Source organism: Oryza sativa, chromosome 6, assembly GCF_034140825.1.
Source record: "Oryza sativa Japonica Group chromosome 6, ASM3414082v1".
Classification (NCBI taxonomy): domain Eukaryota; kingdom Viridiplantae; phylum Streptophyta; class Magnoliopsida; order Poales; family Poaceae; genus Oryza; species Oryza sativa.
In genome coordinates, this window is record NC_089040.1 from 9,575,060 (window position 1) to 9,587,334 (window position 12,275).

Here is a 12,275-nt window from a genome sequence, read left to right on the forward strand (position 1 = left end):
TTTGCACTTCTGTATAAACATGCTACTAATCTGGTTTCTTGGATACAATAAAATTGGTGCTTTTTGTTGTTTCTTGTTGAAGGTGTCATTCCAGCTGTAGCCGTTGGCTTAGCAGAACAGCCTTATCCGCTAATGCTGCGTTTCGTTGCAGCAGATTAAAAAAAATCATATTTATCTATTTTTGTATTTAAAATAATCAGTACTCAATTAATTATACACTAATAGCTCATTTGATATCTTTTGAATCTTCTCCTTTCTTGAGACATTGTTTTGGAGATGGAGATGAAACACTAGCTGACTTTATACGACAACTGCACACATTCGTCGTATGCTTCTTGAGACATTGTTTTGGAGTAGTTGTGGACCTTTTTTCCTTAGATTTGTTTCGGTTATTTTGATTACTTTTCTTTACTGACCGTGTGCATCCTAATAGATACAGAAGTGGATAGTGTAATTTCATTTCTCAACAAAATCTTACTATTATATGATGGAAACGAAAAATGTTAGCAACAGATGATGAAGTAAAACTAAAGATAGTAGCTGCATTTTTTTTTGCAGCCCCATCGTTTGGTTGATTTGAGGAAAAAGCGAAACGACGTATGTCGGTGATATGGGCCTGGCGGTATGCGAAGTATGGGGGAGTCACCTTCCCGTCCATCCACGCGGCCCTACAGCCTGGCCCTCCCCCAACACCTCGGGCAACGCAGAGGCAGCCAGGGGGCCTCGGGGTGCCACGTCACGCCCCTCGAGCCCTCGCGTTGCCTCGCCTCGAGGCCCTCGCCCAACCGCCACGTGGTGAGGGGAGCGAGTGGGGCGGAGACCCAGGCTGAACCATCATCAATGCGCGGCGCGCCAACCGTCCCTCACCGCATTTAATGCAGTAAGGGCGGACGTGCGGCGCTGCCCGATTGACCCACGTCAATCGGGCGTGACCAGACTGTGACCGGCCTGTCGCCGGTCACGTCTGATCGGACGGGCGGTAGTGCCCCCACGTTCCGCCCTGTACCCGGTGGAGTGGGGGCAGGTATGCCCCGTCCCATCGAAGCATCATCTAGAGCCCTCTCCACATGAGATGGACCGCCACAAGTCTCCATTCATTTAAGAGGGAATGACAAGGGTGTCCCCCGTGTCAGGCGGGGGGCGGCGTTGGGCCCCACTCGAGGACGGACGGCTGCTTAGCTTCCGGGCGAAGGCACGAATCGTGGTCCGGTCTAAGCGGAGTGGGTCCCCCTTTCGTGAAGGAGTAGGTAGAGGTGGTGTATGTGGTATCCCCTTGAATTATAAAAGGAGGACCTTGCCCACCGAGGAAAGGGACGACTCTCGGTGAGCCTAAACCTCAGGGGAAGAAGAGCGAGAGTACTCTCTGGAGTGTAGGAACCTTTGTAACACTCAGCCATAAATCCCACACACAGGAGTAGGGTATTACGCTCCATAGCGGCCCGAACCTGTATAATCCCGGCTCTCGCGCGTGGTCTCAGAAAACTCTAGGCTGATACATGATCTTGATCAGCGCGCCCTTTCCCCCGGTCGAACTCATAAAAGGGGATCTCTCGATCACCCGCTAGAGAGGGTCACCCCTCGATAACGTATTTGCAAATGAAAAATAGTTTGCGAATAAAACTTTTATATACGTATTCTTAACGATATAAGAGCAAAGACCAAAAATATACTACAATAAAAAAAAATCCCAAAATCAACTCCGAATTTAAAATTGAAAATACAAAATTTGACTCATAAGCTTTAAGCGAAAAGATGAGCCGTTAATCTTGATTCCGGACCGCTGGTTGGGAGATGGACGGCGTAGATTGCCCAACCCGCACCGCTTAGCCAACGCCCCGCCGACTTGGCCGCGCTCTCGCCGCCTTCTTCCCCCTTGTCGCCGTCGCCGAGCCGCCTCCGCCTCACCGTGCCGACCACCACCTCTCCCAACCTCGCCGTCGAATCCTCTCTCTCTCTCTCGTCTCCCCGCTTCGCTTCCACCTCGCACTCACACTCCCATGGACCCCTCCATGCCTCCGCCTCCACCTCGAAACCCTAACCCCTCCTCCGCCTCCATGCCGCCCCCCCCGCCACCGCCCAAGTTGGAGCCGGCGTCCAAGCCCGAATCCACTAACCCTAACTCCTCCATGCCGCCGCCTCCGCCTCCACTCCCGGTGGAGGGTGCGAGCACTAGCTCCTCTATGCCTCCGCCTCCGCCGCCACGGCCCGCGGCGCCGCCGCAGCCGGAGGTGGAGGGGGCGGACGCGTCGGCCGAAGGGGGCACTAGCGCTAGCGATTCCGAGGCGGATGAGGCGGCGGGGAACTTAGGTAGGGGCTCCAGGGATATTGAGATGGCGGAGGCGGCGGCGCCGCCGCCATCACAGCAGCAGCAGCCGAGGCCGCGTGCCCCGTACGCCATACCCGAGTGGAGCGCCGCACCGGGCCACCCCTTCTTCCTCGAGGTTCTCAAGGACGGCACCATCGTTGACAAGCTTGACGTGTCAGTTGCTGTCTCTCTTCACCCTTAGCATGATTGTCTATTGTCTATAGAACAATTGCCACTACCTCTTTGCTCGTAGCCTCATATTTTGGTTAGCGCTCGGGGTTATGGATTGAAAATGGCATGAATGTGTCTGCTTTTATATTCATGTTTGGTGTTACATGTGACAGGTCCAGGAAAGGAGCTTACATGTTTGGTCGAATTGATCTTTGCGATTTTGTATTGGAGCATCCCACTATTTCTCGCTTTCATGCTGGTATGTTACTATGCTTTCATCATTGTCTTTTCAATTATGACATAGGTAAAACTGTAGAAGAATCAAGATTCAAAATCCTGGTGTTTAACTTAGTGGCTAGCTTGCATGTTCCGAATGGTTTTGCATTCTTAAAAATTGTCTTGTCCTTGAGGGGTTTTGTTGCTGATGTTAGAAAAGGAAAATGGCATTCAGTCTCAGGAATAGCTTTTTGCATCATCTTTTTACCAATTGATCATATATGAAATGTTGACAAACTGGTAACCAGCCTGTCCTTGTTCTTTTCACATTGAGGAGAACAAAGCATAATTGCTATTCATGATGCTGTGATTTCCGTGAACATATATGAAATAGCATTGCATGAGGAACCGATGAAACTTACCCAGTAAATTTGGCTTGAAAGGTTAAACTTTCACTTCAAACTCTACAACTTGTGAATACCTTCAGCCCTAAATAGCAGAAAAAAAACACAACAAAATTCAAGAATTTGAGAGACCAGGTTATGAGATTTTCTTGTGCAGAGCTCTATTATTTTTAACTTACAAAAACATTTTATTTCAAGTGTTTATGTATGAGCACTTGTTGCCTTTCTTGGGAGGTATCCGTCTTTAATATTCGAATAATCTCTCAACTCCAGTGTCACTATCATAGTGGACATTATTTGCTAGCTAGAGAAGGAAATGAATGGATTAGGTAAAATTGGTACTATTAGTTTGTAATATAGAATATTTTCTTGTTTAGTGCTTAAAGCAAGACATTCATGAACTGCTTTTATGCTATTTTAGTTTTGCAGTTTAGAAATGATGGGGAGGTTTTCCTTTATGATCTTGGAAGCACACATGGGTCCTTCATCAATAAAACTCAGGTAATAGTCTTCTGTCATATATCTTACTTCAGAGAAAGCTTCCCCCTTATCAAAGCTCAACATATCTTTATACCTTAAAGCTTTATAAGCTTTTGTCATGAGTGCATTCTGTCGTTGCTCGTGCTCTTTTATTTAAAAAGCAGTGATTTATGTCAGTAGTTTCTTATCCTGTTGCGTTTTAGTTCCATCATTTATCTCAACCTTATTGTATCGCATTGTAAATTTTAAGAAGTCACCTGCCACATTAATTATTTATATGGAACATTGCAGTAATATTTACAATTTGTTGTTCATATTATATTCTCTGATGTTATTTGTGAAAATACTAGGTCAAGAAGAAGATATATGTGGAAATTCATGTTGGAGATGTAATTCGATTTGGGCAGTAAGTGATCTTGTTAATTAATTGTTTAATTTTTTTGTTGCCTAATTCTATGGAACTTACTGGCCCTTCTTTCCTTAAATGTTTCTATTTTTTTTATTGAGTTGGTGCTGTTGTTACTTAGTACAATTGGACTAATCTTCTCGTCGTATTTGCCAGATCATCACGTTTGTACATATTCCAAGGACCATCTGAGCTGATGCCCCCTGTAAGATTCATCTGTTCTTTCATATTTTCGTTACCTTATTTGGATCGTTCAACCATCCACAATTTTGTCAGTGTTATTGATGATGTAGTATGCTGTTTATTCTTATCAAATTCTGCTTTTGGATGTCATATTGAAATGAAGATTTTTTTCTACCAGTTAGGCATGTTCGATTTCTTGGCAGTGATCTTGTAATACTTTCTGAAGTAGTGCCAATTGAGTGTGGCTAGTAAAATCATAGCATGCTATATCAGATCTGTGCTTATGTTGGATTTCTTTGGAGCTCTGTTTCTTTTTGAGAGGTTCCTTTATGCAATGGGTCACACCTATAAAAGCTTCTAAAATACTTATTTTTTTCCAGAAATAGTTCTCAGAGAAATTCATTTCAATACGAAGATATATTATCATGTAACAAGCAAACATACATGAAGTTGAACTAGTTATTCTTCATTCTAACTTCACTTTGATAATTTTAACTGTTAAAAACCTCATAATTTGATCATGTTCTTTGTTATTACGAGGGACATTTTCACATCCAGTGAATAGTCCAGTGAATCAAATTAACCTATCCTGTTGTTTAAAGTTGCTTGAATTTACGTATTTGGCAGGAAAAAGATATGCAGAAGCTTCGGGATGCTAGAGTTCAGCAAGATATGCTTGATCGTGAAGCTTCCCTTTTACGTGCAAAAAATCAAGCAGCTTTAGCAGAGGGTATCTCATGGGGTATGTCTGAGGATGCAGTCGAAGATTCTGCAGAGGTTAGTTGTTTTTGCAAGAATTATATTTTGTATATTGATAAATTTACATAAATATTTGTGATGCGTGTAATCACGTAAACTGTGTTTTATTGAAATTTCCAAAGTTCATATTTATATTTCAGCATTACATCATTTGTTGCATTTATATTAGGATGAAGCTGATGAGATCACATGGCAAACCTACAAAGGTCAACTCACTGATAGACAGGAGAAAACACGAAGCAAAATAATAAAGCGATTGGAAAAGGTAAACATTACTTGTGCTGACTACTGAGATTTGATCTCTATGCAATGTTCTTTGTGACTTAGCTTAACCAACTTTCTTGTGGATTTATAACTTCATTTTATCTGGAAAACTATTATTTGTGAATCTGAAATGTGTGCTTCTTGTTACATGGACTGTCAATTCTGATTTCTATTGTTCTTTAAAAAGTAACTTCAACAAGTACTGAAGACCATTGATTAATAATATCTGGATGCTGGAAATCGGGGATATGTTGTTGAAATTTGGGGGGTGGTCTAGACTTTTTCCTTCCCATGGATGCATATGGTTTGCACCTCTGCTTGTCTTACAAGTTTATCTTTCTGTCTTTGTTTCAGATTACCAACATGAAGAAAGAAATTGATGCAATAAGAGCTAAGGACATTTCTCAAGGTGGGTTAACCCAAGGTCAACAAACACAGATTGCACGGAATGAGCAAAGGACATCTCAGGTTAGTGGATCAAATGCTTCATACCTTCTTGCACTACCTTTTCATATCATATTACCAGTCCACCACCAACGGGTATCATAACAAACCTTTTTTCCTCAGCTTATGGAGGAGCTGGAAAATTTAGAAGAAACTTTGAATGACAGTATACGGGAAAGTCTTGGTGCTCGCACTGGAAACTCAAATCGTGGTAGTCATAAAGCAAGTCTTGAGGAAGAAGATGACATTCTTAGGTTTGTCTTCTAATAAATTTTGCCTAGCCTGTTATGCATTTTTTGTTTACGATATTTGTTGGTTGTTATTTGAAATGATATTCCTTTTCTTTTAATTTAAATCTAGTTAGATATGAACTGCACTGCTGAATTTGGTTGATCAAGCTTGGCTACTAAATTTCCTTTAGATAGTTACTGCAAACTAGAACACGGATAAATGTACTAGGAACTTCTACCTTGCAACCTATTATCAAATTATTTATATTTTATCCAATTGCATAAGTTTTGTCCTGTCTGCTGGTAGACGCTTATATAGCTGTACATTGTTCATAAGTATGATTTAAGAAATTTATCTTTATATATGCTCATTGTCGTGTACTGATTAATGGATTCTCAAATAATTTAGTGACGAAGATGACTTCTATGATCGGACGAAGAAGAAATCTTCTAGTCATAAATCCAGTGAGCAGCAAGTGGAGACTGCTGATAGTCTTCTTGATAAAAAAGATACCATAACCAGCGATATTGAAAGTAAAAAGAAATTGGTTGAAGAAGAGAAGAATAAGTTGGCAAAAAGTGAGAATGCGGATGTTGGGGACGACCTTGATGCTTACATGAGTGGATTATCATCTCAATTAGGTATGGTGCTGTAGTGCCTACAAGGTTTATCATCTCAGAATTTTGACATGCTTCAATTTTCCTTAAGAGTTCCGGTCAAAAAATTTTCCTTAAGAGTGTAGTCTATGGTATCATGTCACTAAGAATCTGTTGCTGCCTGTTCACCTCGGTGTTTATTGTTGAGTCATTGAAATTTGTTGAGTGGTAGTTTTGTATGTAGTTCTTTCCATGGTCTGTAATTGCATCTGGGGAAGTAGTGGTGAATGAAAATAAGGTAAATGAGCTTCATATAGTTCTGGTTTGAAAGTTCCCGTGATCTCTTTTGGAAACTTGACTTGCTATTTGGTAACGACACTGGCCTCAAAGCAACATTTGCAACTGAAATGACTCGACCTCTCTGTACGATTTGATAATCATCAACTCTATTTTGGGACAATCAAGTTCATCTGAGTACAGTTGCAATTACCCTTCAGCAATATGTCTTGTCATTTTCTCTACTACTAAAAAGAGGAGTTGATGGTGGTTGTTTGCCTATGCATCCTCAGTTTAGATCATTTGTATTGTAGTATCCATTTTCTAAAAAATCCCATTATTTACACGTGTATTTAGTTGCCTGTTGTTTTGATAAAGTTATACTTGTATGTAATATGGGTGCAATCAATTAGATTAGAGATAACTATTTTTTTTACTTCATATTTGTGGTGTGTTTGTTTTTAGATTTGGCATAATGCACAGGTACTGTCTAGAACAATTTTAATGTAGTTGTTAATCATTTGGTTTGGTCTAAAAAACATGGTCACATTAATATGGATATTTTAGCTTGTTTGCGTTGAGGAACTATGATCAATGTTATTTCCCAGCAATACTTTTAGCTTCTGTGATAGTGGGAACTATGAAATATTTCCCTTTTCTTTGTTTTCTTCTTTACTTATTCTTGCATTGTACTTGGCATTAGTTGATAACTTAATATAAACCACGAATCCATGCAACACTTGAAGTTCATGGTATGCAACAATTTCCTTCTAATTATATTTGTAGTGCTATTTTCTGAACATATTGATAGATGTGTGAGTAGATATCCTACAGCACTGATGCATGGAAGAGATTCTTTACTCTGATTGGACGTTGGAGCAGAGGATACATATGCTCCATTATTAATTTTCCCTTGTATAATACTTCCAACACTCAAATTATTACAAAAATGACATGAGTAAAGTTACTACCAATATGCTTTCATAGTAGTATTACATATCTGAATATATAGTAATAAATATTGGTCATTAATAAAGTGGTGATATTGTTGACTTTGAAGTGTAGGGTAGAGCATTCAATGACCGCAAGCTAAGTTACTAAAGTATACGTCATTGAAATATGACTTTCATTTACAGAACAATCTGATATTGCATCAGTTTTTGTAATATTTACTTTGTTTAACCCCTGATTAGTTTTAGACTTCACTCATGGAAAAACAAAGCTTGAAAATGATGCATGTCTGTATGCTTGTTTTCCATATTTATGTTCAGTTTTATGCTTGCCACTTTTCTTCACTCACTAGTTTGAACTGTTCTGCAGTACATGACAAGATTGCCCAAATCCAGAAGGAGCTTTCTGATCTTCAAACTGAGCTGGGCAGGGTGGTTTACCTACTGAAAATAGCTGATCCTATGGGAGAAGCAGCTCGCAAGAGGGATCTCAAGCCACGAGAAACAAAATCTCCAGCATCTAATGATAGTCTAAGACCAGAGTCCAGAAAGCAAAACAAAGTTGCACAAAACAAAGCCTCAACAGAGGAGAAGCTTAAGGAATCTTGTGCTGAAAAAACACAAGTGGATAAACCAGCCGAGGAAGAGAAGGGTATCTCCACAAACCAAGAAAATGGCAGCAAACCTGCATTCTCCATTCCAAAACCTCAGTGGCTTGGTGACAAGAGGACCGTGGAATCTGAAGAGAACTGTATAAAAGAAGAAAGTGCCAATGAAGAGGAGACTGATAATTTTGTGGACTACAAAGATCGAAAAACTATTCTTTCAGGTTCCGCCAATGGAAAAGACCTTGAAGAAGCTGCTCCTGGGCTTATTTTACGGAAGAGAAAGTCTGATCAATCAGCAGCCAATGAGGTGGAATCTTCAGTTGAATCCGAAGCATCTGCTGCTGATGCTGTGGCCCTCTTGCTGAAGCACAAACGTGGTTTACAAACTTCTGAAGATATGGAGGATGAGAATGAACCACAAGCTAGCAAGAGAAAAAGTAAAAAGTCGAAACAAAAACGCGTACTGGGTCCAGCAAGACCAGATTTTCTGGACGCAGGTCCAGATCATGAAACATGGGTGCCACCTGAAGGTGAGAATTTGGTACTAATTTCTAGCACACTAGTTATCCCTGACAAACTGGTAATTGCTGATTGTATTCTGCAGGTCAAACTGGTGATGGCCGCACTTCATTGAACGATCGTCTGGGCTACTGAAGTTTTCACATTCAAGACTCGACTCGATGCGTCATGAAGAAGAATTCAGTAGCGACGATCGCGGTATTACTGCAGCTAGTCCTTGAGCATGCGTTTCATATAACTTCAAATGGAAACTGGCCCCTTTTTATTAGTTGCTCGCCATTTCCTGAGACTGTAGTAGAGGCTGTGTAAGATTGCGAATTTGTAGAAAATGAGAGTTGAAATGACAGGTGGTGGATCTGTATGGGAATGGTGTCACCTGTCCAGGGGTCACAAAGGATGCAAATGTCATTTTCAGTTCGCTACGAGAATGGGGTGGGATTTTGTAATGTACATCATCGTCCCATAGTATAACGGTTGTTTGGTGCCAGTGGAACAGGGTGGCCAATTATGTAGTACTCCCTCCGTTTCACAATGTAAGTTATTATAGCATTTCCCACATTCATATTGATGCTAATGAATCTATCTGCATCAATATGAATGTGGGAAATGCTAGAATGACTTACATTGTGAAACGGAGGAAGTAGTTATCTATATCATTTTGACAAACTCTTTCTTTCTCTTGGATTATATACTTATTAGGCCATCACAAAAATTAGTCTGTACAGCAAGGAAGATAAGAACAATTAGCAATTTAAGTTCTTTTAGTCTATATAATTGAAGCCTTGTTGCCAAGAAAACATATCCTATATACTATATATCTACAGTGATATACACTAGAGATAATCATAGAGATGATTGTGTCCCATACTATATTTATGGTTTAATAAATAAAGTGCTATTCTGTTCCTTGAAGAATGTGAGGAGGAGATGGTCATATTGCTAAGATCTACTATTTCCTCTATGTCAACGCATGCTCCATCAGACCGGGCTACTTAGACACTCCTTCCGTGCAGCTATACGCGTCGAGTGGTAATGATCTATGATCTCTTATTTGCATGGCTTTCTAGTTTGGTAGAGATTTGGGAGGCTGCTACGGATCGGACGTCCGATTTGGTGTAAATCGTCAGATGGTGTTGCACCATGTTACCGAGGAATGTTTCACATATTTCATCCCTCAGAAAAAAAATGTTTAAGATGTTTCACTCCTAGAGAAAAATGTTTCAGCGTTTGAGGAAAATTGTTTCAACCAAACGCAATATTCAACAATACGGATTTGGCGGATTGTAACACCAAGAAATCAATTCATGCAAACATCAAGTCAAAATGGAATGAAACACCTTAATACAATTAATACAATAAAGTGCAACAAAAAATATACAAAGTTGAAACATCATACGGTTGTTGCACTGTATTGTTGCAAAATGTTTCAGATGTTTCATCAATCAGGGAAAAATGTTCCATCGCATCGACGAAAGTGTTTCAACCAAATGCAATCGAAACACATGAAAAATCAATATATGCAACATCGAATCAAAACAAAATGAAACACCTTAATACAACAAAGTGCAACACAACTAACCCACCTCCGTCTTCTTCTTCAACTCCAGCCACCATCCTCAACTCCGGCCGCCATCCCCAGACGAGCAGCAGCACGAGATGGATGACCTCGGCTAGGAACAGCTGCATTCGCATTAAGTCCCCGCCGGTGGCCATGTCTTCAGATTCACTCCCGCCGTCGCCATTGCCATTGCTGGAGCACAGGCACGATGGAGGCGTGCTTCACCCCTGCCGCCGCCGCCGCCGCCTCCGCCTCCCCTCGGGCCGCCGCACCGCCGTGCTCCTCCGCTCCGGCACCGCCGCGTCGTCCTCTTCCGAGCGCCGCCGCCGGAGCCCAGGCACAATGGAGGCGTGCTCCGCCCCCGCCGCCGCCTCCTCTTGGACCGCCGCGCTCCTCCGCTCCGGCACCGCCGCCGCCTCGTTGCTCCGCGTCCGCCCGCTTGGCCGTTGCTAGCACAGGCATGGGGAGAGGAGAGAGGAAAATGAATGGTTGGAAAGGAGATAAGGTTGACTGCTGGGGAAAGAAATGGAGAGAGTAGTTAGGTGGGAGTGGTTAGCGTCCGATTTTTTTGTCACACGCCGGACGTACGAGTTAAAGCATTTTCGAGAAATTAGTGTTTTATGCTATCTTTGCACCAGCCTGTCCAGTTATGTTTTCTGCAGCCATAACTACCTCATCCTGAGTGTCCACCCAAGGATTTATAGATAAAAAATACCGAGGCCACCAAGCTCATGGGTCGTTGCACCTTGGCCCAACACGTATACAAATGCCACGCATACAAATTTCGTATACTTATGTATTAAAGAAACCATAAAATAAACGGGAAAGAAACTGAAAAAAAAATGAAAAAACAAAAAACCAAAGAAAAACCAGCGCACGTGTGCCCTCCTCGCGCGCGGTCCGCCGTCCGTCTCTCCGCGCGTGCCACGTGTTTGTTGATGAAAAAAAAAACATGCACTTAGCATGAGAGATCTGCTTAACTCTATTGTATGTTCAAATATTGCTTTCGGGTTTAGGGCGTGCTAATTGGTTTAATCCTGCAATCAATAAGAATAAACAGATAACTATTATTAGTAAACGATAGTCGTAGTAAAACGATAGCCGATCAGTTAAAGGGCCGATGTAGTATCGCTTTATAGTCCCAGCCGATGCAGGTAGGGTGAATCGGCCATAATATATTTGTAAGCAAAAGAAAACCCTAAACTTGTTTCATCGGCGGTAGAAAACAACATTATATAATCTATAAATCAATATTATCTTGAATATTAGCAGTTGGGATAGATCGGACTTAACCGAGACAGTATAAATTACTTGTATCCAAAATAACATGAAATAAAGATTATATCCGTTCATGTCATAGCCGATGGCCAAGTTTAAGTATGTATCGGCTATAGCTCTAATACTACCTTATACTGGGATATCATCTTATGTTAAATATATTAAACAAATATCAACTCAGAGTCAGATTGAACTAACAAAGATTAATGATAAGCTAAATATATTTAAATAGTGGCAAAATTTGCTACATGACACGTAAAAATCGTGTAATTGGCTAAGGGACACCGTAAAAGCGTGACACTGCCCATGGACACTGCAAAAGTTGTGTAATTGGCCATAGGACACCAGACGTATTTTTTTTATCATTTTCGGGATGAAAATGCTGTGATTTTTTTCGTAATGCCTAGATTAGCCCTGCCCACCCACCAGAAATCCCCAAACCTAACCCTAACCCCAGCTTGCAACGGCGGCGGCGGCGGTGGTGGTGGCGGTGGCAGAGGAGGCAGCTTCGGCTTCGGCGACGGCAGCGACGAAGATGGCGGCAAAAACGTCGATGCTGCTCAGCAGCTTGCTGCAGCGCTCAAGTAAGTCGTGGTCAGTCCAGAGCTCATCGGGCAATGCGGGAGC

The 12,275-nt window shown here is 41.7% G+C and overlaps 1 protein-coding gene across 1 annotated transcript; it reads left to right on the top strand.

Moving 5' to 3' along the window:
- Window positions 1-1,793: 1,793 nt before the first annotated feature.
- On the top strand, window positions 1,794-9,299 carry LOC4340752 (uncharacterized). The gene is made up of 12 exons (XM_015788932.3): window positions 1,794-2,479; window positions 2,650-2,735; window positions 3,518-3,597; window positions 3,927-3,982; window positions 4,139-4,187; window positions 4,793-4,942; window positions 5,094-5,189; window positions 5,543-5,656; window positions 5,756-5,886; window positions 6,272-6,504; window positions 8,056-8,823; window positions 8,898-9,299. Exons 1-12 carry the CDS (start codon window positions 1,998-2,000, stop codon window positions 8,945-8,947), a joined length of 2,295 nt encoding a protein of 764 aa, XP_015644418.1. The 5' UTR covers window positions 1,794-1,997; the 3' UTR covers window positions 8,948-9,299.
- The last annotated feature ends 2,976 nt before the right edge of the window (window positions 9,300-12,275 follow it).

Coding starts and splice junctions, on each gene's coding strand:
- LOC4340752 (XM_015788932.3), top strand. CDS start 1,998: ATGGACCCCTCCATGCCTCCGCCTCCACCTCGAAACCCTAACCCCTCC. Junction 4,943..5,093: donor CAGTCGAAGATTCTGCAGAG/GTTAGTTGTTTT, acceptor CATTTATATTAG/GATGAAGCTGATGAGATCAC. Junction 6,505..8,055: donor TGGATTATCATCTCAATTAG/GTATGGTGCTGT, acceptor ACTGTTCTGCAG/TACATGACAAGATTGCCCAA.